Here is a 23,692-nt window from a genome sequence, read left to right on the forward strand (position 1 = left end):
ACTGACTGTCACCATCTACCCACTGACCATCACTGACTGTCACCATCGACCCAGGACCATTATTGACTGTCACCATCTACCCACTGACCATCACTGACTGTCACCATCTACCCACTGACCATTACTGACGGTCACTCCGATGACTGTTACTATCCAGTAGCGGATTTTTGTTAAAATATAGATTTTAAACCCATGCCCTTGACTCCACAGCACATTTTCTGTCGCACTCACATGTAGCTGGTGTGGGGCAGGGCTCACATGGTTTATTCCATCCCTTGCCCACGTTGTATGAGCAGCAGCACATTTTCTTGGTCATGTTGAAGGAGAGTTCATTCTCACATGTATCGTTAAAATTGCGGTAACAGACACTCTTCCTCATATCTACAATTCAGAACAGAAAGATGTTTAAATGTGCCTGATAAATATAAACCTCACTCACAGTCACAACTAATCCACTGAATGCAGCCTATATACAAATAGACCAGTTAAAACTGCAAACTGATTGACAGGTATAATGCTTGGCAAAGAGGCAACAGTGATTTTCACATGTTCAGGACAGAGAGGGCTATGATGAGGGGAGGCGAAAAATAGATTTAATTCCATCCTCATACCTTTCCACCCTTCTCTCCTTCTTTATAAAGCCTGTTAAAACGTACCTCTTTGTTCTAGTTTTGGCTGCCTGTCCTAATATTTTCTTTTATAACCTGGTGTCAGATTGGAGTTTGTTGTCCCTACAGTGTGGGGTCAGTTTTACAACATTATTAATACAGATTATTACTGTTATTTCTCTCAATGGGCCCTTCCCCTTCAACACAACCCACAACTCAAGCCACTTCCTGAGGCCAGGCTAATTGATTTTCCTTAGAATCATAAACTAGAACCATACAATGGCATTAGCGCAGAAAGGAGGCCACTTGATCAATCCTGTCCATATTGGGTCTCAAGAGAAGCTAGTCCTGCACCTCACACTTTCCTAGGAATGCTGCAATTTTTTTTCTTCAACTTCACTCACATTCGCTGCTGCTTTGGTAAGATTGCTGGAAAATACACTTTCCAACTTTCTACCATCAGTTTTGTTCATTTAAAACGCCCTACTTTGGAATGCATGGGAACCAACTGACACTTGCATTGAAAACCCACAACCGACAGTTTATGTCTGTCTGAATTTGCTGCTGGCCCAGATCCATATAAAATTGGGAAGGAAAGAGGAAATTCTGTCCTAAAACTGTTTATGATGGAAAGTCCAAATTCCAGATCTGCAGTACATACTATACGTAAACAAATGCATAGTTGTGTATGAGTGACAGCCAAATATAAGTACCTGCTATATGGGAGTGCCTGTCATGTAGAAGTGTCCACTGTAAGTGAAAATGATATATGAATGTGCACTATTTAGGGCTGTTTGACATTAAATAAAATCAGAACCATATTGGTATGAGTGCCCTATGTCAATGAAAACTATATAGGGCTGTTCATTTTATTGCAGTGAAAGACATTCCCCTCTCCCTATCTCCTACCTTGTCCCTCCTTCTTCCCACTTTCTTAAACCTCTACTCTCCCCTCCTCCTCCTTCCCTGTCCCTGCTGCAGAAATGATTGTTTTAATGCTTAAATAAGTGAATGCTATGAATGAGCACTCAATGATGCTGCATGCTCCATATATATATATATGGACATATTAGAAATGCCTACAATATGCAAGTTCACACCATATATGACTGAGTACTACATGCAAATGGAAGTTGAGTGGATGTGTTGGCTATATAGAAGTGAATGTTGGATAGGTAGGAGCATCACACAGCCCTGTCCACACGACAGAAAAAATGGACTACATATAATTGTAAAGTGCGCATCATGCACGAGATCATCTTTTATACAGGTACGTGTTACCTGTGAAAAATGGCAGGCTGCCTTTTTACACTTATGCTCATAATGTAAATATTGTCAACAGCAAGCTGATTTATATAGGGTAAACAGAAGTGGTTAGCTTGAGTTTATAATCTACTGCAGCTCCCCTGTGTCTGGATTTATAATGCATTAGAGGTTTCTGAGAACCCTCTCCTCTGAAGAGGTCTGATGGATTATGGAGATGTAGACACATTATTATTTACACGGTATTAGCACTTGAAGAACTATCTTGTAAGTGTAAATTCTGCTGTCCTTAGTTCCATACTTGTTTTGAATTACATTCTGAATGCGTCATCGGTGTTCCTGTGCAGGAAGCTGCTCCAAAATCTCTTAAAATTTTGATTCTTGTCAGTTATTGTATTTCTTGCAAATATTATCTTCTCTGTAATATCTGAACATGGGGCACAAAGCTGAGCTCTAGTCTCTTACCCATACAATTGTTTCCTCCATTGACCTGCATGTACTCCGGAGGGCAGACACAGGTATAGTTGCCCAAAGTATTGTAGCATGTTCCAGGCCCACAGATTCCAATGTGAGTGGTGCATTCATCGATATCTGATAAAGATATGCATTAAAATCAATCACATCCCATTAACAGAGGACACGTAGAGAGGAGAGCTAAAGGTAATGTGATAGATGTTGTGGATTTTCAAAATGTAGTAAGTAAAGTGTAAGAGCCAATTGGCAAACATGAGGATAATGTGGCCAAGAGAACAGAAAAACAGATGTAATGAATTTGTGGCAAAAGACAGTTTCTTAGAACAGATGTGGTATTCCATAAGCCATTCTTATTTACTTTCTATAGCAGGTTTGGAATGGTTTAGTCTTTGGAATTGAAGGATTACTGTTGAAATGCACTGAAATACATGTTTCTGTTGGCGTGTTGCAAATATGTCAAACGTTGTGACGGATTCCAGCAAGCTGTAAACAGGTCAACAAAAATTGGCACATATATGTAGTTACACTTCAATGTCATTGAGATGCTTTAGAAATGATGATAGGGAAATAAGATGCGTCTGAAAATGTCAAGATTTGACATGGAGCAGTAGAGTGGACATTTCTCACTTTGTAAATGCATGGATTATTAAAAGTTCAGTCCAAGTAGGTAAGGATGTAAAATGAACCTGAAACATTAGAAGAACAAAGCAAAGTTCTGTTGAATCCACAAGATGTTATTATGATGTAAAATTAATGGAAAAGATGCAGCATTGATTCATTAGAACAGTTTAAAGACAGCCTTGAAGAAAAAGCACTTTCTTCATGCGTGAGAAGATTTGGCGGTAATCTGAGACGGGGATTCAAAGTTCAAGGGAAAGACTAAGGTAAATAGTGACAGCAGTCATGAAGATAGGATTAAGAGGGCTAACATTTAGGACCACACAAAATGAATTCAAGATATTTTTTAAACAAATTTTACACAAAAGGTGGTCTTAATGTGAATTGCAGCACCACAAGCTATTGTTGGATCAGAGGCCATTAATTTACTTTAAAAAGTTTTTGATGGTAAGGAACATCCAATTTATTTTCAAAATTTGTTCTCATCTAGAGACTGAAAAACAGGAAAAAAGATAAGCAACGAGTCTTAGGAAAGTGAGTTTAGGAAAAGATGGGATAGATGACATTAAATAAATAAATAACAGGTACATACACTGGAAAGAAAAGGAGAGAGAGATATAAGACGGGACAGATGTCAAGAAAATTCAGGTAGAGAGAGGAGGAGAAATGCAGAGACAGAGATTTACAATAAGAGAGATCAACAGAGTTTGGGTTAGATTGGAAAACAGGGGAAAGGAGACTGAGGTTAAAATGAGAGATTGAGAAAAAAAACAGGAAGAGTAAGATTGGAGAGAAAGTAGGAAATAACAACAATGGAATTAAAGTATTCACATTCCTTTATCTTTAGTCAAATGGGGTACTTAGCTCCATATATAAACTCAAATCAGACTCATCAGTCCAGGAGATATAAAACTCCCCTGGCTAACGGCTTTAGCTATTGAAAGACAGAAATACATTAGAAGTGAAAGACAGGCCAGATTTCTACAATAACTGCAGCCTCCTTTCTGTTCCAAGAACCTGAAGTTGACGTTCAGGGCCCACAGTCTGTTCTCACCTTCACATATGCGAGTATCCTCATTCAGGTAGTATCCAGCTGGGCACTCACACTGGAAGCTGCCAAATGTGTTCACACAGTTTCCACCCTGACACAGGCCTGGTAATTCCTGACACTCATCAATATCTGCAAAAAACAATCAGCAGTTACACTGCAGTCTACGTTTGTTCTTTATAAATATATTTACTCAAACAGACATACCCTCCAGAATGACGGTGATAGGGTTTGGTCGGAAACCTTCTCCTCCTGGACACAGAGTCTTGTATTCAGCTGCAAGAAAATCCATGTTGTAAACATAAGTGTTTAGAGTCTTTAATCAGTTAACACAACGTTTATCACCTGAAACAAAATATTTTCTTCATTACAAATTCTATCTCACCCCAAATCCTCAATTTGTATCTGTCACCTTTACCTCATCTCCAGCTTTCCATCTTTCCTTTATCTCCAGCCTGCAAATTTACTTTCTGGCATCAACCTTTCTTATTTTTCTCTATTGTTTTGATGCAATTGTCTTTGCTCAGTTAGGATTACCTTCATTTTTGGAAAACTTAAGAAAATGAAATTTAAATGGTACTGGGCTCCTATATTACAGCCAGCCCTTGATCTCAAGCTGCTTTCTGCTATCCTAGAGCCAGTCTGACTGTATTCAGTAAAGAAGACCAAGATTCAAATGATGTCTTGTTGCTAAGAAGATGGTGACTCCTGCTTGGTGGCTGCAGGACATAATGCTGGACCTGCAATATCCCTGGAGTCAAATGCCAGGATGGTAATGGTATATTTTACCGTGACCAGAAACTCAAATGGAGTGAAGATAGAAGGATCTGGGCAGGTACAGCTTAGTACTGCTACAGTTGGTCTTGTAAAACTTCAGCAGCATGCAAAATGCATGACTCATTAGAAACACAGAAATATTCTCCATGTTAACAGAGATGTAATTCCAAGAAAATCCATAGCAGTTCTCTTTGAATCACTGTGCAGAAGACTGCTTCATGAAATGTCAGATTTTCCCTTCTTTACTTTCCAATTAATTCTGTCCTTGTCTTCATGATCACCTCAATCTGATCGCCCAATCAAAGCATAGCTAAAGTATCTGAAACTCTTTGGCTGCACTTACTGGAGTTGACTAGAGGGCAGAATTCACAAGGGTTTCCCCAAGCCCTTCCCAGTGAGCAACAGCATGAGGCTCGAGTGACGCCAACACCGATCTCTGCACTGCAGGAAATCCCACCATCTCCCCTTGGCAAGGTTTCTAGGAAGCAATTACCAACACGGGTATCTGTAAGAAAACAAAGCAGAAGCGATGAGTTCAAACTTGCACTGAAACTGTGTACAGAGGGTACCGTAAAATGATCATTAGGAACATCTCAGAACGCAAAGGCAATAGAAAATAAAACAGGATTGTCCAACATGAAATTTATTACTCATTCTGAACTATATTATGTGAAAAATCTTCCACATTGCTGTCATTTTAAGTGAATGTTGCAGGGAATATATGAGGCAACCTTTCAGATATTAGAAATCCAGAGAAACAAATGGAGAGAGAAACAGCATTTATGGGTTCAGGTTTATGGTGGAACGAGTAAAAGGAAACAAAACCGGGGAGAGACTGAATTCAGATTGAGTCCAGACAGCTGTAAAGTGCCAAGCCAAAAGAAAAAGTTCTGTTCCTTAAGCTTGCAATGAGTTTCTGTGGAAAACTGCAGCTGGCTAAGAATGGGGAGATCCAAGTGGGAACGATGTAGAGAGTTAAAGTGACAAATAAGTGGAAGCTTAGAGTGAATTCGCAGAAATGACCTAAGAGGTGGTCATCCAGTCTAGGTTTGGTCTCCTCAGAGTGGAGGAGACATCATTGTAAGCAACATGTAGTGTACTGTACATTGGAAGAAGTATGAGTGAATCACTGTTTCACTTCTGACATTAGATTTTGGTTTGTGGATTGATGTAGAAGGTTGTGTGTGCAACTGCTTGCATGTATAGAGTGTGTGTGTGTGTGTGTATGTGCGCGCGTGTGTGTCTGTGTGTGTGTGAGAGTGAGTGAGTGAGTGTGCGCGTGAGTGCCTGTGTGTCTGTGTGTGCGCGTGCGTGTGAGCGAGTGAGTGCGCGCGTGTGTGCCTGTGTGTGTGAGTGCCTGTGTGTGTGTGCGAGTGAGTACGTGCATGTGTGCGCACGCATGTGTGTGAGTGTGCGTGTGTGTGAGCGCGCGAGTGTGTGTGTGTCTGTGTGAGTGAGTGAGTGAGTGCCTGTGTGTGTGGGTGTGAGTGAATGTGTGTGCCTGTGTGTGTCTGTGTGTGTGTGAGTGCCTGTGTGTGTGTATGTGTGAGTGCCTGTGTGTGAGTGCAAGTGAATGTGTGTGTATCTGTGTGTGTGTTTGTGTGTGTGCATGTGCGCATGTGTGAGTGAGTGTGCATGTGTGTGAGCGCGCAAGCATGTGTGTCTGTGTGTGTGAGCGCGCAAGCGTGTGTGTGTCTGTGTGTGTATCTGTGTGAGTGAGTGAGTGTGTGTGTATGTGTGTGCGTGTGCCTGTGTGAGAGAGTGTGTGTGTGTGAGTGCACGTGTGTGTGTGTGCGTGTGTGTTTTTGAAGTTGACACAATTATCAACCTCACATATTAGACATCAAGCCAAGGACAGGATCTTTCTTAATCTAGGAACAGAACACCCTTCAGCCAAAGGTCACCATCACTTTAATCTGTTACTAACTATTTTCTTTACTTAATAGAATAATTAGCTAATAGACTGCTATAGTAGAAAGTAATGGCAGTAAAAGGCCCAATTGTCAGTGCTGGGTTAAGTTACGCACTTCAGTTGAAGAGAGAACTGACAGCAATGGGACAGAGACAGCCAAAGATAAACTGTTACTGAATACAGCTCTAGTGAGGGGGAGGGGACAATTATTTCAGTTGATGGAAGAGGATGGGTCACTGGACAGAGGAGGATGGGTATATATTTTGGAAATTTACTTCTGAGAGGGGATGTTTAGAACTTGCCCAGAGCAGATTAAAAAGTGACAATTCCTGACAGTATAAGGCATATATGGGTAGTGGACAGAGATTAACAGGGTGGGTAAATTTCACAATACGGAAGATACAAAGACCGAGGAAGGAGCTGTGAAGATCAGGGATGCAAGCTGTTAATTGTCCTGGGTACCGCACTATCACTGAGATTGGTGTTGCGGGGCGGGGGGTGGATGTTGGGGGAGGATTGGATTATATCTTTTCCAATTCCTGGAGTAAAGGAAATTCTGTAACATTGCCAATGTTTAATGCCAGATCAGATTGCAATTTACAGTCAGTAAAACTCAGAAAATCATAGCCCTGGGCAAATTAGCTGAGGGTTCAAAGCGTTGTAGATTCCCCATTTATATCAACATAAATTATACCAAGAACAGTCCTGTGAATTAGATTTCAATAATTAAGTGGGCAGGAGATTCATGGCTACTGTTTGTCTCTGTCTCCATCTCTGAGCATCTCTGTCTTGACTGAAACCTGTACTGTCACCAGCTGCCTGCAGTTCAGTGCTTTCGTTTCCATGGAATCATTAATTGGTACTGTCATTAAATCATTCCAAAAGTAGAACTAGGACTCACCCACACAGCCAACCCCTGTGGGATTCAGCTCAAAATCTGTCGGGCAGTTACACAGGTAGCTCCCTGGGGTGTTCACACAGAGGCCATTGATGCAGTTCACAGGGTCAGCACATTCATTGATATCTGTGAATGTAAACTCAGTGAATCATTAAACAATGAATCATCTAGCCCATCAAACAGCTGATTATCAATCACTAACTCATCATCAATCAGGTTCTGAAACACATTCCTTTGCTTCTCAGTAGCACTTAAGCTTGAAAGGGTGCAGAAAAGATTTGCAGGAATGTTGCCAAGTTGGAGGGTTTGAGCTACAGGAAGAGGCCGAATAGGCTGGGGCTATTTTCCTTGGACCGTCGGAGGCTGAGGGGCAACCTTGCAGAAGTTTATAAAATCATGAGGGGCATGGATAGGGTGAATAGTCAAGGTCTTTTCCCCAGGGTAGGGGAGTCCAAAACTAGAGGGCATAGGTTTAAGGTGAGAGGGGAAAGATTTAAAAGGGACCTGAGGGGCAGCTTTTTCACGCAGAGGGTGCATGTACGGAATGAGCTGCCAGACGAGATGGTGCAGGCTGGCACAATTACAACATTTTAAAGGCATCTGGTTGGGTATATGGATAGGAACGGTTTGGAAGGGTCAGGGGTAAATGCTGGCAAACGGGACTGGATCAGTTTAGGAGATCTGGTCAGCGCAGACAAGTTGAAACAACATTCTGAAGTAGTGCTTTCAAGGTGACTTATTAGATCAGTGGTGGTGGAGGGTGGGAGGAAAAGGCATGTGTGGCCCAATCTTTTGCAAGAGAGCTCAAAAGATAGATCAGAGTCTATGACTCTAACACATGCTCCAATCACATGGTCCATTATAATATTATTTAATAACAGATCATAGTAACGTACAGCAAAGGATGACCCCATTCAGCCATTATGTAGATTGTCCTGTGGTTGGTATCCTTTTGATATACCTGACAGACATAGAATGCATTTGGGCCTAGTTAACACTATACTGTTTTTATTACTCCATACTCCTCTGCTCCTGGTGACCAATTGCAGCTGAATGTGAGAGTGGACAGATACATCCGCTGTTTTGGTCTCTAGTATGTCATTCCAACCTGACTATCAGGTACATGCAAAAAGTGCTCCAAGCTTGGCTGCTTCTTTTTCTGTCCATCCCATTTCAGATATGAGGCCGGCGGGTCACACATAAGTCATCAGGCGGAAACCTGACCCGTTGATTATAGTTCCAGAGTCTGAGCTTTGATCCCTGGAGTCTATTCTTCTCATTCTTGTCGGAAAGTCCTATTTTACAAGACAACTGAAGTAACTGTGTTTGAACCATTTGTCTGACTAACCTATGTATTTTCTATAATTAGAGATAACAAGGTGTAGAGCTGGATGAACACAGCAGGCCAAGCAGCATCAGAGGAGCAGGAAAGCTGACGTTTCGGGTCTGGACCCTTCTTCAGAAAATTCTTCTCTCCTTATTTTCTATAATTCACTGTTTCCTGACATTTTTACTGCAACATTCTGAAGTAGTGCTTTCAAGGTGACTTATTAGATCAGTGGTGGTGGAGGGTGGGAGGAAAAGGCATGTGTGGCCCAATCTTTTGCAAGAAAGCTCAAAAGATAGATCAGAGTAATGAATTATTGATGGTCAGGGTGTGTGTAAAAGTACCTGTACTCTGCTAATACAAGATTTACAGATATTTTATAAAGATAAAGAATTTATTGTTTCATTCTAATTATTAGTAAATCACAAAAAATCAACCCTGTTGTAGAACACAGTTTTGGGCTATTTTAATCAGTTTGTTGTGACACACCTCTGGTGCAGGTGGGACTTGAACAAGAACCACCTGTCCTGGGAGGCAGAGACTGTACCACAGTGCCACAGACTAAATGTGGCCCTGAATCATCAAAGTAAGTTAGTGTTATTAATGAGACTAACTGTAGCATCAAGCCATTAAAAGCAATGTATGAATGGGACTGATTACTGCAGTCATCCACTGTCAGTTTGAGCTCACCTGTGCAATTGCCTCCACTTCTGTCAAGTTCGTAACCATCATCACAAATGCAGCGGAACATTCCGGGTAGGTTCTGGCAAGTTCCAAAAACACAAATATTCTGGAAGGTGCACTCATCAATATCTGAAGAAAGCACACAGGGATTTATTAATAAGACAGTGAGAGGCAAGAGCTGATGCATCCACTGTGCATTGAGTCATATCAAAGATAACGCAGTAAGGGTCTGAGATGTACAGAGTCCCTGAACACACATTGTGTTGTTATCAACAGATGTGCTCAGAAAACTGTTGCCAACAAATTGTTGGACTGATTACAGTTCATTGGCACTCTTAGATATCTCTAGATAAAAGATTCAAACCACTAACATGAAAAATAGAAATCACTACAAATACGCATGAGGTATCAGAATCCTCAGATTCTGTTTGAAGTGGGTATCTTTTAAACTGGTAAATGTCTGTCAAGCTTATTAATCAGGTCTGTACAATCACTGAACAAACAAAGGGGAAGCCAAAATCACCCTCGGGGAAAAATCGAAGTTACTGCCAGGATTTGGTATGTCTGATTTGGACCATCTCCTTGATTGAATGTTAATACTGTTGTGAGAAAAGTGACTGGACCTCATTGGAATGCAAATGTTTTGTAAATGCTGTGGTATCCTAAAGAAGCCTTTCATCTAACCTCACCTTGGCATGCTTTGCTATCCTCGGTTGGTGTGAATCCCATTTCGCATTCACAGCGATATCCCCCAGGGGCGTTCAGACACTGCCCATTCTCACACAGGTTCACATTTTCAGCGCACTCATCAACATCTGCAAAGGAAAACATGTCGTCTGGTCAGCAGCATGCACAGCATGAGCAGCATGGATACCATCATACTCCAGCGACCACCTCCTGCTCCTCTCGTTTCTTCCCTATGTCCAGCTAATATGAGGTGACATATGTCCAGAGAACAAACACTGAATAAAGTAGGTTATACAGAAAGTGCTCCCTCATCCTCCCGGCTGCAATATTATGATTAATTTTCTGAAGTCACCCTTGCATGAGGGCTAAAACTTATCAAGCTGTTTTATGACATGAAATTAATATCCATCAGTTTACTCATTTATGTTGCATGAAGCCCCAGAGTTGGACGATCCTTGCCATTGATATTGACTGTGTCTTGGATACTGCGGACCTGGGGACAGCTTCAATGGGGATACAATTCCATTAACGATACGATAACTCAGTTCCAATTCCACTTGATTGCTGAGAAGTTGCTGTCCTGGGAGGTTATAGAAAAATAATTGCAACACAAAAGGTACTTTTCTGCCCACAGTTTATGGGCTTCCTCTTTGATTCATGCTTAAGAACAGTTTCCTCTAGGGTGGTATCACCTTCAATCAGGCCTGATTTGCAGATGTATGAGTATGGGAAATGAGAACTGAGCATATTTCTGGTGTAATCTAAAGAGTACAGCCAGACCATTTACAAAATTCATTGGTCAGTGCATTGAGAATAGGAGTTGGGAGGTCATGTTGCAGCTGTATAGGATATTGGTTAGGCCACTATTGGAATACTGCATTCAATTCTGGTTGCTTTGCTAACTTGAAACTTAAAAGGGTTCAGAAAATATTTACAAGGATATTACCAGGGTTGGAGGGTTTGAGCTATAGGGTTAGGCTGATTAGGCTAGGGATATTTTCCCTGAAACATCAGAAGCTGAGGGGTGACCTTATGTGGAACTTTATAAAATCATGAGGGGCATGGATAGGGTGAATAGCCAAGGTCTTTTCCCAGGGTAGAGGAGTCCAAAACTAGAGGGTATAGGTTTAAGGTGAGAGGGGAACGATTGAAAAGGAACCTAAGGAGCAACTTTTTTCACGCAGACGGTGGTGCATGTAAGGAATGAGCTGCTAGAGGAAGTGGTGGATGCTGGCACAATTACAACATTTAAAAGACATCTGGATGGGTGTACAAATAGGAAGAGTTTAGAGGGACATGGGCCAAACGCAGGCATTTGGGACTAGACTTATTTAGGATATCTGGTCAGCATGGACGATTTGGACCAAAGGGTCTGTTTCTGTGCTATACATCTGTATGACTCTATAACTGGTGAACGGCATGTCTTTCTGGTGCTGTATTTACTGCTCATTGAGTAGAGTACTGTGCCTCTATCAGCTAGACTGCCTTCGAAAGGTGGGAGTTGGCAGGATCAGATATGCTAAGACTCTTCTCCATGGGTGAACCACCTACAAATGTGCAAAATGGGTTGAGACATTGGAGACTGGAGAACTGCCCAATCAAACCAGTCAAACAACCTCAACTAATTTGCTTGCCAACCCTTTCTTATTTGGACTGACAAATAAGTCTTTGCTTTTCTAGATGGCTGTACATGAATAGTCTGGTTGGTAATCATGTCTGTTCAGAGAGGACTGAATTATAGAAAGTGAAAGAGTCACAGGGCTCTAATGACTGCACCAAAGAGGAGGGAAGAAAAAGGAGACACATAGTTACATAAACTCTACGTAGTTTTAATAAATAATGATCAGACCCGTCACTGATTGTTCAGAGGATGGAACAGTAAATTCTCCCAGAACAGCTGCAATGAACAGTGCAGTTCATCTCTCACTGTTTTTTTTCTTGCTGGGAACCCGTTACCTGAGCAGCTGAAACCATCACCACTGAAGCCATCCTTACAGGCACAGCGGTATGAGCCAGGGGTGTTCATGCAGTTGGCACTGGGATTACACTGGTGCTCCTCGGTGGCACATTCATCCAGATCTGCAAGGAGAAGATCAAAGGCTATCAGAAATCAAATCCCCCTGATTGCACACAAATCCCTCATTCCTCTGAGGCTTCCCCCTAATGGGCAGTGCTGGAATCGTCTCGTTCCTCAGCACTTCACAACTGGTACCTTTACCTTCACTGGGTGCATCGTTTCAATGATTGGGGGTTGGGGGTGGGGGGGTGGGGGGGGTGGAGAGAAGCCAAGCATGTTAATGCCCCCCAAAATGTTATTGCTAATCTAAAGCTTCAAGTTTGAGTTTTAAATGTTTATATCAAATAAGTTGCATAACAACTGGATGTTGAGAAATGCAAATATTTACAGGCACCCTGGCTGTCCCTCCTTTTCTGGGGTGCTGAGGTCAACTGTTGAATCTCAAAAATTGTGACAGACTGCGATTGGGTAATGGCAGAGCCTGGGGGTCACACTTGGGGCCTTCGTAGTCCAATGCTGTAACACTGTGCTGGGGTTCCGGGACAGGTATCAGCCTGATGGATAGACAGCAGGAGGGGAATAGGGAGTGGTCGGGAGGGATGGGGCAAAAGTGCGATTTCCATTGTTATGATCACACAGACACGATGTGATAATGTAATGTATGTCAGCACCTTGTACATAAATCAGAAAGCACTCTCACCACACTCTAATGGTTAGAGTCCGACCCATTAAACATCAGCTCTTTAAACACAAGCTCACAGTTACCTCCTGTATTGTTAACTTGAGTAACAGTCTGTAACTATTATTAAACTGACATAACTTTTAACCTCCGTAAATTCAGTTCTTTTTGATTGTAAAGCAGCCCTCCTATCATCCCCACCGACAAACAGTAACAGCAATGGGTACCATTTAAAAAAAGCACTGCAGCAAAACACTAAGGTTTCTTCAAATGCGCCCCCCAAAGCCATGACCTCTATCACTTAGAAGGCTAAATGTCGCAGGCACACAGAAACACCACCATCTGCAATTTCCCTTCCAAATCACACAGCACTTTGACTTGAAAAACTGTGTTTAAACAAAGTGCTAAGGCTGTGTCTCTCTACTTGCCTCTCCTCTTTGCTGGCAAAATTGAACTCCCCATTACAACTGAACCAAGCCCTAATACACTGACATACTCACCGATACACTCCAGTCCATCTCCGATCCATCCATCACGACACTTGCACTTGAAGCTTCCTGGCACATTCACACAAGAGGCGTGCATGTCACAGTTGTGAGCTCCAACTTCACACTCATCAATATCTGAAAAAGTGGAAGAAGCTTTGAGCAATGAAGCTGTGCTCACAGATCTGGAACATTCCAACTTACAGAACTGCACAATATAATTTATCTCTGAGATTGAGGAGCCATACTTTGTAGAGATTCATTTGCTTCAATTATAGAGTTGTCCAGAATGCATTAATGTCGTTAGCTACTGTGGTAAAAAATACTCTGGTTAAAATCCTGATTCATTAAATTCTTCCATTTTAAGTGTGGGTCTCATTTTTTAATACGATACAACTCCCAGAAATGCTAATGTCATGATAGTCACCTAATGTGCTGCAATTTGGCACAACATGGTCAGGAAATGAATGCTGGAGGACTAGGCGCAATGTGGCATAATGTTCATTAGAAGTTAAAACAATAGAATTTTACAACTGTGTGTGTCTGTGCTGCTCTTTGCTAGAAAAATCCAAAACTGATTCAACCACTTTGCTCACTTCCTTTCACCCTAGATCCTTTGCTTCAACTAGCTATCCATTTTCCCTTCAAAAGATCTCTGCCTTGTCTCAGTTTTGTGGATCTATCTGAAGACATTTTGGTAGCCACTTATTTATTGACAATTTAAAATGCTTGACTTTTTATTACTGATATGCAACACTTGAAACAGTACTTTTCCAGTTCAATCTATCAGAAGCATTAACATTCCATTGTAGAAAGTTCCAATATCTCAAGTATCTTCTCACAGCTATAGATTTCCAACCCTGGCATCATTGTTCAGATTGAAGCTATGCTGTCTTTGGCTTCAATGTCCTGTCAACTATGAATGTCCAAAAAGCAAATCGCGAATTTATATAGTGTCTTACATTACCTCAGAATTGCCCACATGCTTTACCAATTATGCATGTTTGATTTGTAATGAAAAAGTGTGATGTAGGAGATATAGAAAGAGAAGAAGAAAGTAAGTTAAGAGGCCACAAACAATTTGCCTTACTTGAATGCTAACACCAGCTTTGCAATTACTTCGAAATCCAGCCCACTTCCGTTTCCATGAGGAAGTTCTAGAAATCCCACTACAGTCTAGTTGGTGCGGGGGGGGTGGTGCTGATTTTGACAGTCTGAATATTCCCTGGGGAAAGAGGGAACCCTCTCCTCTGGTTTCAAGCCAACTGTTAGACAGCACATGTTTAACTATCGTTAATGTATCCTAAATCAAAAATCTCACTACAAGGCACCTTTTGAATGGCTGGTGCAGGAAGTGCAAGGTTTCACCATAAGATATAGGTACATAATTAGGCCAACTCGCCCATCAAGTCTGCTCCACTGTTTGATCACAGCCGATATGTTTTTCATTCCTTTCTCCTGTCTTCTCCCTGAGCTCTTGATTGCCTTCTAATTAAGAACCTATTTATCTCTGTCTTAAACACACTCGATGACTCGGCTTTCACAGTGGTCTGTGGCAACGAGTTCCACAATAAACCACTCTCTGGCTGAAGAAATTCCTCCTTATCTCATTTCTAAAGGGCCTTCCCTTCACTCAGAGGCTATGCCCTTGGGTATCAGTCTCTCCTACCAATGGAAACATCTTCTCTGTGTCACCTCTCTATTCAGGTCTCCCAGTATTCTATAAGTTTCAATAAGATCCCCCCTCATCCTTCCAAATTCAATCGAGTACAGACCCAGAGTCCTCAACCACTCACTCCAAGCCCTTCATCCCTGGGATCGTTCTTGTAAAGCCCCTCTGGACCCCTTCCAAGCCTGCACATTCTTCCTTATATACAGGGCCCAAAACTGCTCACAATATTCCAAATGCAGTCTGACCAGAGCCTTATACAGTCTCAGCAATACTCCTCTGCTTATGTATTCAAGTCCTCTGGAAATAATGCCAAAATTGCAGTTGCCTTCCTAACTGCCAACTCAACCTGCAGGTTAACCTTAAGAGAATGCTGAAGTCCCACGTACCTTTGTACTTCAGATTTTTGAAGACTTTCCCCATTTTTCCTGCCAAAGTGCATAGCCTCACACTTTCCCACTTTGTGTTCCATCTGCCACTTCTTTGCCCACTCGCCTAGCCTGTCCGAATCCTTCTGCAGCCTCCTGCCTCCTCAACACTACCCGTCCCTCCACCCTGGAGACCCTCTTTGAGGTTAGGGTCTCAGAGGTAGGGGCTGCCGCATCGGGTTAACAGCACCTGATGAAGTAATGAAGATTTGAGGACAAAGGAAGATAGAGGGAGACAATGAGCCCAAAATAGTTCTATCCGAGTAAATGGGTTAAAATCACCTGAAATTGCACTGAAAAGAGTTTCAAGTTTCTGGGAAAGAGTGAAGTGGAGTTGAAAATGCTGTGGGTGAGCCTTGTTTTCTACAGGGAGAAGGTAGGAGAAGTGAGTGCATGTTGGGCAGGGTGGGACAATACACAGCCACATCAAACTAACATGGAAATACTCGCCACATTTCCATCAATTTCTGAACAAAGAGCCTTTCGTTGGATGGCAGTACAGAGACTGGGTTTAAACATCAATGGAAAGTCTGCAGGGGAACAAAGTGAAGAGTGAACATTCCCACCTGTGCATCCTGTTGTTCCTTTCTTCACAAAATATCCCAGCTGGCAATGACAGATAAAAGAGCCTTTGGTGTTCTCACAGTCGCCGTGGAGACAGATATTAGGGTTCAGGTCACATTCATTAACATCTGGAAGGAAAGTTGAAGATGAAGATTTATTTTCCACATTAAATAATGACATTGGAGCTGGCCACAGTGGAAGTCCCAGCTTTACAGGTTTAATCTGTGCTGGTACGACAGGGGTTTGGGGGTTGGGGGTTGGGGGAGGCGGGGTGTGGGGAAGAGCAGCTTAAGTTCAAATGTTGTGCTTTGCAATTTCAATAGGTTGTGAACGAGCCATACAGTGGTTTTTCTAATCAGTATCACAGTAGGTGCAGTGCAAACATTGCTGACTCGCTCCCTCTCCACATTCACCTTCGGATCTGCCCTTCCCGCTATTCAACATCGCCAGTGTCCTTCCACCCATTCTCACCACTGGCTCAACTTCATTTCCCCTCCCCCAAAAAAACCAGTAGCTTCACCCTTCCCCTCATTCACCACTGGTTCTCTCTCCCCCTCTCTCTCTCTCTTCCCATGAACCACCATCACATGCTCCTCCCACATGAATTGTGCCTGTCCCTCTTGCCCATGAATCTCTTTGTTTCTACCTCCTTAGCCATGTAGGAAATCCTAAAACCCCATTGATTTGGTTGAAGGCTTTGAGACCCCGTGTAAAAATAAATGTTGACAAGATCCCGTTTGCAGTGAGCAACCTGCCCTCCGTGCTGCGATTCACATCATGTGACATGTCCTGGCTCACTGTTGCCTGGTAACTGGACTATAAAAGGAAGCAGGAGTGACAATACAATTAAAGTAGTGCATAAAAAAATTATCAAATAATTCTGAAATCCTTTCTTGTTACCTCCAAATGCAAATATACCGTTCTTGACTTACAGGGGCCTCCGGCTAATCATGCAACGTTTTAACAACAGCAATGAACTTCAGCTCTCACCTAGACAGGTCCTCATGTCCATGGAAGCCATGAACCCATCAAAGCAGAGGCAGCGATATTCCCCAGGGATGTTGGTACACTGTCCGCCCTCACAAATATCGGGATTCTCCTCACATTCATCAATATCTGAACAAAACAAAATCAATGGGTCACCAGAAATATTCAATTTTACTCGCAGATCTCCCATGTAAACCTTTGACTTTTAGTCAGACCTTCACTGGTCATGAAATAAATCTACGCATCACAGTTAGCGGGAGCAGTGCTGCTGTAAGGAACTGACTACGTTTTATTCAAGGTGACAGTCCGTCTGCCGTGAGCTGCTTCATTTCTTGCTTTGTGGAAGTCAGACAGCGGAAACATCCAAGTTCCAATGGTTGGTGAGCAAAAGGACATAGGGACAGAAGATGGCCACTGAATGCTTGAGCCTGTTGTGCTGTTCAATGGTTGACCCGTGACCTAAGCCTTAATACACATCTTTCCCCACAACCCTTAATACCTTCAATTTACAGAAGTTACAGGATTTAAAAATAACAATCTATCTCATCGGAAAGAATTGTTGTTATTGAAGCATCAGTCAATAAATGAGGGAGTGAGTCCCAACTTCTTATATATTCACTTATGGGATGTGGGCCTCACTGGATAGGCCAGCATTTGTCGCCAATTATTAAGTGCTCTTGAGAGGGTGATGAGCCACCTTCTTGAACTGCTCTAATCCATGGAGTGGAGATACACTCACAACACATTTAAGGAATGGGTTCCAGGATTTAGACCCAGCAGCAGTAAATGACAAGTGAAATGGTTCCAAGTCATAATGATGTGCAAGGGGGTCCTTTTAGGTGGCAGCATTCTCATGTGTCTTCTGCCTTTGTTCTTCCACATGGTAGAGTTGCTGTCAAAGGTGTCTCAGTGTGTAGCTTAGTGCATCTTGCAGATGGTACACACTGCTGCCACAGTGCATCAGTGATGGAGGGAGTGAATGATGAAGATCGTGAATGAGGTGTTGATTAAGTGGGTTGCTTCGTCTTTCATGGTGTCAAGCCTCTTGGGTGTTGTGGAGCTGCTGTCATCCAGTCAAGTGGAACAATATTTCATCATACTCTCACTTGCGCCTTGTAGATGTGGGACAGGCTTTGGGGAGTCAGGAGGTGAGTTATTCACCACAGATTTCAAAGTCTCTGACCTGCTGTTGTAGTCACAGGATTTATGTAGCTGATCCAGTCAAGTTTCTGATCAATACTAGCCTCCAGGATGTTGATAGTGGGGAATTCAGTGTCGGCAATATGATTGAATGTCAAGCAGAGATGGTTAGATATTCTCTTGCTGGAGATAGTATTTGTACAAGTCTTGTACTTGTATGGAATGAATGTTAATTGTTACTTATCAACCTAAGTTTAAATGTTGTTCTGTTTATCACACATGTGGGCACAGCTACTTCAGAACCAAGAAGCTGCTTGTGGGATTGAACACTGTGCCATCTTCAGTGAATATCCCCTCATCAAAACTAGTGATGAAGGGAAGGACATTCATAGAATAGCTGAAGGTGCTTGGGCCCAGGACACTACCCTGAGGAAAGTCTACCATGATGTCCTGCAACTGAGATGATTGCCCTCCAACAACTACAACCATCTTTCATTTACGAGTCCAAACAGTAAGAGACTCCCCACAATCCCCATTGACAATTTTACAAGGGCACTTTGATGCCACACTTGGTCAATTGCTACCTTGATGGGCAGTCACTCCAACTGAACCTCTGGAATTAGAAGCTTTTGTCCATGTTTGCTTCAATGCTATAGCGAGTAGCCCTGGCGGAACTCAAACTGAGCACTGATATGAAGATTATTGATGAATAAATGCCACTTGATTGCACGGACCACAATACCTTCCAACACACTGATGATGGTTCAGAATAGACTGCTGCAGCAATAATTGGCCTGATCAAGTGTGGCCTTTTTGTAGACAGGACACACCTTGGCAATTACCCACATCACTGGTGAGTCTTGTTATTCCAGTACAACTACTTGATTAGGGGCACAGCAAATTGTGGAGCACAAGGCTTCAATATTACTCCCAGAATATTGTCAGGATGCATAACTTTTACTGTGTCAAGTTTGTTCAGCCATTCTGCGATGTCACATAGAGTGAATCAAATTGGCTGAAGACTGGCATCTTTGATGCTGGGGTCCTCAGGAGGAGGCCCGAGATGGATCATCCACTGGGCACTCCTGGCTGAAGATGATTGCAAATGTTTCAGCTTAATCTTTCTACTGATGTGCTGGGCTCCCTCATCGTTGAGAATGGGGATGTTTGTGAACTTTTCTCCTCTACTTAATTGCCTGCCACTATTCATGATAGGGACCATTTAGTTCCACCTATTGCATAATGCTTCTTAAGTTTAGCAGGCACGTGATCCTGTAGCTTCAATGGGCTGACGTGTCATTCCCAGGATAAGCTTGATGCTGCTCCTGGCATGGTCTCCTCGACTCCTCAATTGATCAGATGGCAATGGTTGAGTGAGGAATATGCTGGGCCCTGAAGTTAAAGATTGTAAGTGAATACAATTCTAATGGCCTCTGAAGCTTCATGGGTGCCCAGTTATAATGGGTATCGTAAACCCAATCAGATATGCAGGTGAAATTGTACAAGTTTCTTCAGCCTCAGGGCTGATATTCAAGGCTGTAGCTATCACTATGACTGTTCACTGTGCAACAGGATGTGGTCAGTGCTAAGAACTCCATGCTGCCTACCTGCACATGTCCTCTTGTCAGGCATCAGTGCATAGCCCTCGCTGCAGCTGCACTCATAGCTTCCCTCGGCGTTTGTGCAGTGGGTGTCACATCCACCGTTCATGATTGTACATTCATCAATATCTGAAAGAAGAAAAAGAAACTGAAAGTTAGGCCTTTGTGTAAGTCAAATACACTTTCTTAAGCTCACAGGGCATCAATTAAAAACAAAATGGGGATCTTCTGCAGTGATGTGAGCATCGTTAGTGTGTGGACTGAAGCAAGGATATCTATGCCCTTGTGTTGCAATAGTAATGTCCCTGTCTCTGAGCCTGATGATGTAGTTCAAGTCCTACCTGCTGTATCACAGCACGACTGAACAGGTTGGTTCATTATAGCTATGAAAGAAAGGATACAATGAAGAATCAGCAGTTTAACACGATGCCTGAGGGATCAACATTCAGGGGAAGGGCACAGTTGGAATTTCTGTTTATTGCTGGAAAACAGATGATTGTAAGGTGATATTTTCCAAATTAACAAAAGGAGTTGATAAATATAATTAAAGGAAAAGCTACTGTAAGTCATACAAAATTTCGAAGGAGATGGGGTCATCGGGAGTCTTTTTTGTGCAAATGATAGTCAGATCATGGAACAAATTACCACCGTTAGAGCTTCAGCCAAAAGCTTGTGTAAATGGGAAGAAAAATACAGTTAGAATTGTTTCTGGGGAGAGACTAGACAGGATTATTGTGCTGAGGGATTTGGTGAGATGCTGGGGTTGAGGAATAGAGTGGTGAGAGTTGGTGTAATAACTCAACTCTTTTGCCCTTGTTTGGAACGAGGATGAGATCTGGAGCTGAGTGGCCCTGACAGAACTCAAACCAAGCATCAGTAAACAGGTTATTGGTGAGTAAGTGCTGTTAGACAGCACTGTCCATGACCCCTCCCAGCACTTTGCTGACAATTGGAAGCAGACTGGTGGGGTGGTAATTGGCCACAGCTATCCAACAGATTTCCCATTATTCACCACGTTTGACCACAGTTCGCTTGTCCCAAAAGGATGAATAAACATCTGACATCAGAACAGTTTAAATGATATTCACAGAGGATATTAGTTCTAACTTTCATCAGTATTTTGCACTGCACTGATTAATGTCAACTGACTGTTTTAAGAGTAAGGAAGCTCTTACCCACACAGCCCTGTCTGTCCGCTGTGCCCTGATATCCTGAGTCACAGGCACACTGGTAAGTCCCAATCATATTTACACAGCGACCATTCTTGCATAGGTTGTCACTCAGTGAGCATTCATTGATATCTATATCAGGGAAGAAAGTTGTGAGCATTTAAGAGTCACAGTGCATTCTGCACAGAAAATAAACTCCTGACAGCATATTCAGCTCCAAACATCCCAGATTACTTCTGAAGCCCTCAGGATTAATAATGGTGGTGGGGGCAGCTGGAATTGCAGTGGGGAGAATGCTCCACTAATGGTGCACTAACATCTTTCAGGAAAACCTGCCGTCCTTACCTGGTCTGGCCTACATGTGACTCCAGAGCCACAGCAATACGGTTGACTCTTAACTGCCCTCTGGGCAATTAGAGATGGGTAACAAATGCTGGTTTATCCAGAGTCATGAACCAAAAAAAAAGACCAAGAAGAAAAATCACATGGATATTTAAAAGAATTGTATGTCACTTACATCTTGCCTGAACACTTTAGTTTATTATTTGTAAAAGTATCAGAGAAAGCTGTTTGGCTGACAGTGAAGGAGCAGCCTAAATATATAAAATCATTGGTTTACTTGGTGTCGGAGGTGAGGTGTCGCCGAAATGGATGGATTGAACAACCAATGGCAGGATGAATAGGGGTGGGGTGGTTGGAAGCCCAACCTCCTGTGATGGAACTTCAAGGAGAATCAGAATTGGCACCCCATGGTCGTTCCAACCTGAGAGGTAATGGCAAAGATCACCCAGTCTTGTTGGAGACAATGTAGGATCCATCAGGGCCCCACCCGATTCCTTGTGAATTGATCAGGAAATTGTAACTTCCGTTAAGTATTTTACCTACTCCCCAGATTGCTCTCCAAAGTCTCAAATGCTGTGTTTGAGTCAGAGATTTTGGACAATTCCAATTTACTCATCTGGCTGGTTAGCCGGGAATTGTCAGAGAGAAAAACTCTAGTTTGGGTAACTAAGCAACTGACACTCCTCACCTCAACCTTTTAAACTACCTCACAACACCCCAGCCTGACCCTTCCACTTCCCAGCACACGACTCACAACCTGACTTCCTCCACATGCCTAGTTCCCACTAACTGATTTCCCAGTAAGCCCTAACTCCTTTCCCCCAGCTACCACCTGACCACCTCCCAACCTGATCTGGTTAATTCTCACCACACAATTTTCTTGCCCAAGCCCAAGACCCTGATTGCCCACTTACCCAACCTGCCTTCATTACCCACTCCCCACCCACAGCTCCCTGCAGTCTAGCATATCTGGCTGGTTTCCAACCTGACAACTCCACCTTCCCACCATCCCAATCTTCCCATCAAACCCCAGCTTCCATTCTACCCCGTAATCACAAATCCAATCACTAATACACTGAAACGTTGCACCAAAGCCTTCCAAAATATGGAAGCTGGTGTTGTAAAGAGGGGACATGGCTTGCTATTTCTGTGAGGAAACAGCTTAGTGGAAGAACACTCCACAATTCGGCAGGAGGCAGGGTCAGACTAGATAGCCAGAAATGCGGAGCTCTGTTTGGGTGCGGAAAAATGGGAATGAAGCAGCAATTTAATGGTGATCAGAGGATCCAGGTCAATTTTTGTTTAAAGAAAGCTGAACCTTGCTTCGACTGACTTGATTTCTATAAGTTGCTGCACAGATTCAGTGTAGTATAAATGCAACATCTACTGAGTGCCTTAAAATGGATTTGTAAAACTGCTTACCCACACAGCCGTCTCCCTCGGTGGTCAACTCATGACCTGGTGGGCAAATACACTCATAGCTGCCATCAGTGTTTACACAGGTTCCTCCCCGACACAGTAATGGGTCTCTCTCACACTCATCAATATCTGGATCAGCATAATGAACAGAAAGGTAACGTAAATACAACCTCACGTCAACATCCAAAGCATGAGCCAATGTAATGTGGTTTTATTTCTGGGCCTAACAGTAGTGAGCATGCAGCACTCAGTACAGTATGAAAGGTGTTCAAATTGCTGTTTAATCTGTCTAACTGTATTTAACCAGAGACATGTACATCGACTGTTTCATAAAAATGTAACACATAAAACACTGCAATCATAAACAATCCCTAAATACTAGGTTGAAGAGTGGTTTAGGGCTGATTTGGAATAATGGGTGGTATTAGTGGAGGGCTCTGTGCAGAGATATGGGAGTTAGTGAGAGGGTCTGAATTGGGAACAGTGTAAGTGGGAAGGCCTACAAGTGAATCAGTGACGAGGAGAGAGATTGCCACTAGTTCTGTGTCCTTTGTGTAACAGAAATTGCAACCATCCCAGGACAAGTAAAGCTTGTGGGACCTACGGTACAGTAACAGGCCTGTAGCATGATGTGAGGTCTGTAATGCAATCAAAGGCTCTCTCTGATGCTAATGTTACATCTCCTTCACACCTCTAATTACGGCTCAGGCAATATAAATTCTGGAATGTTCTTTAAATCTCAATATCTACTGCGTGGAATTTATTAAGTATTCTACAGCTGCTTCCAACTCCAGTGAATAAAGGATTGTTTGGCACAGATCAGCCCCTGCTAGCAAAGCAACATGTGGAAACCATTAAAACAGGCCACCACAAAGAGTGGCTGAGGCCATTCCAAG

The 23,692-nt window shown here is 42.7% G+C and overlaps 1 protein-coding gene across 1 annotated transcript in view; it reads right to left on the reverse strand.

The window, feature by feature from the left end:
• fbn2b (fibrillin 2b) overlaps positions 1-23,692 on the reverse strand; it is a 193,163-nt gene that overhangs the window by 47,531 nt on the left and 121,940 nt on the right. The window contains exons 27-41 of the mRNA XM_048613904.1: positions 22,800-22,925; positions 21,042-21,167; positions 19,873-19,995; positions 17,129-17,254; positions 16,141-16,266; positions 13,493-13,615; positions 12,253-12,375; positions 10,299-10,424; positions 9,616-9,738; positions 7,602-7,724; positions 5,132-5,293; positions 4,219-4,287; positions 4,018-4,143; positions 2,337-2,462; positions 232-381 (exon numbers count right to left, since the gene is read on the reverse strand). Of these exons, the coding sequence (XP_048469861.1) occupies positions 232-381; positions 2,337-2,462; positions 4,018-4,143; positions 4,219-4,287; positions 5,132-5,293; positions 7,602-7,724; positions 9,616-9,738; positions 10,299-10,424; positions 12,253-12,375; positions 13,493-13,615; positions 16,141-16,266; positions 17,129-17,254; positions 19,873-19,995; positions 21,042-21,167; positions 22,800-22,925 (1,878 nt within the window). The remainder of the gene's footprint in view (positions 1-231; positions 382-2,336; positions 2,463-4,017; positions 4,144-4,218; positions 4,288-5,131; positions 5,294-7,601; positions 7,725-9,615; positions 9,739-10,298; positions 10,425-12,252; positions 12,376-13,492; positions 13,616-16,140; positions 16,267-17,128; positions 17,255-19,872; positions 19,996-21,041; positions 21,168-22,799; positions 22,926-23,692) is intronic.

Source organism: Rhincodon typus, chromosome 29 (genome assembly GCF_021869965.1).
Source record: "Rhincodon typus isolate 14 chromosome 29, sRhiTyp1.1, whole genome shotgun sequence".
Taxonomy (NCBI): Eukaryota; Metazoa; Chordata; class Chondrichthyes; order Orectolobiformes; family Rhincodontidae; genus Rhincodon; species Rhincodon typus.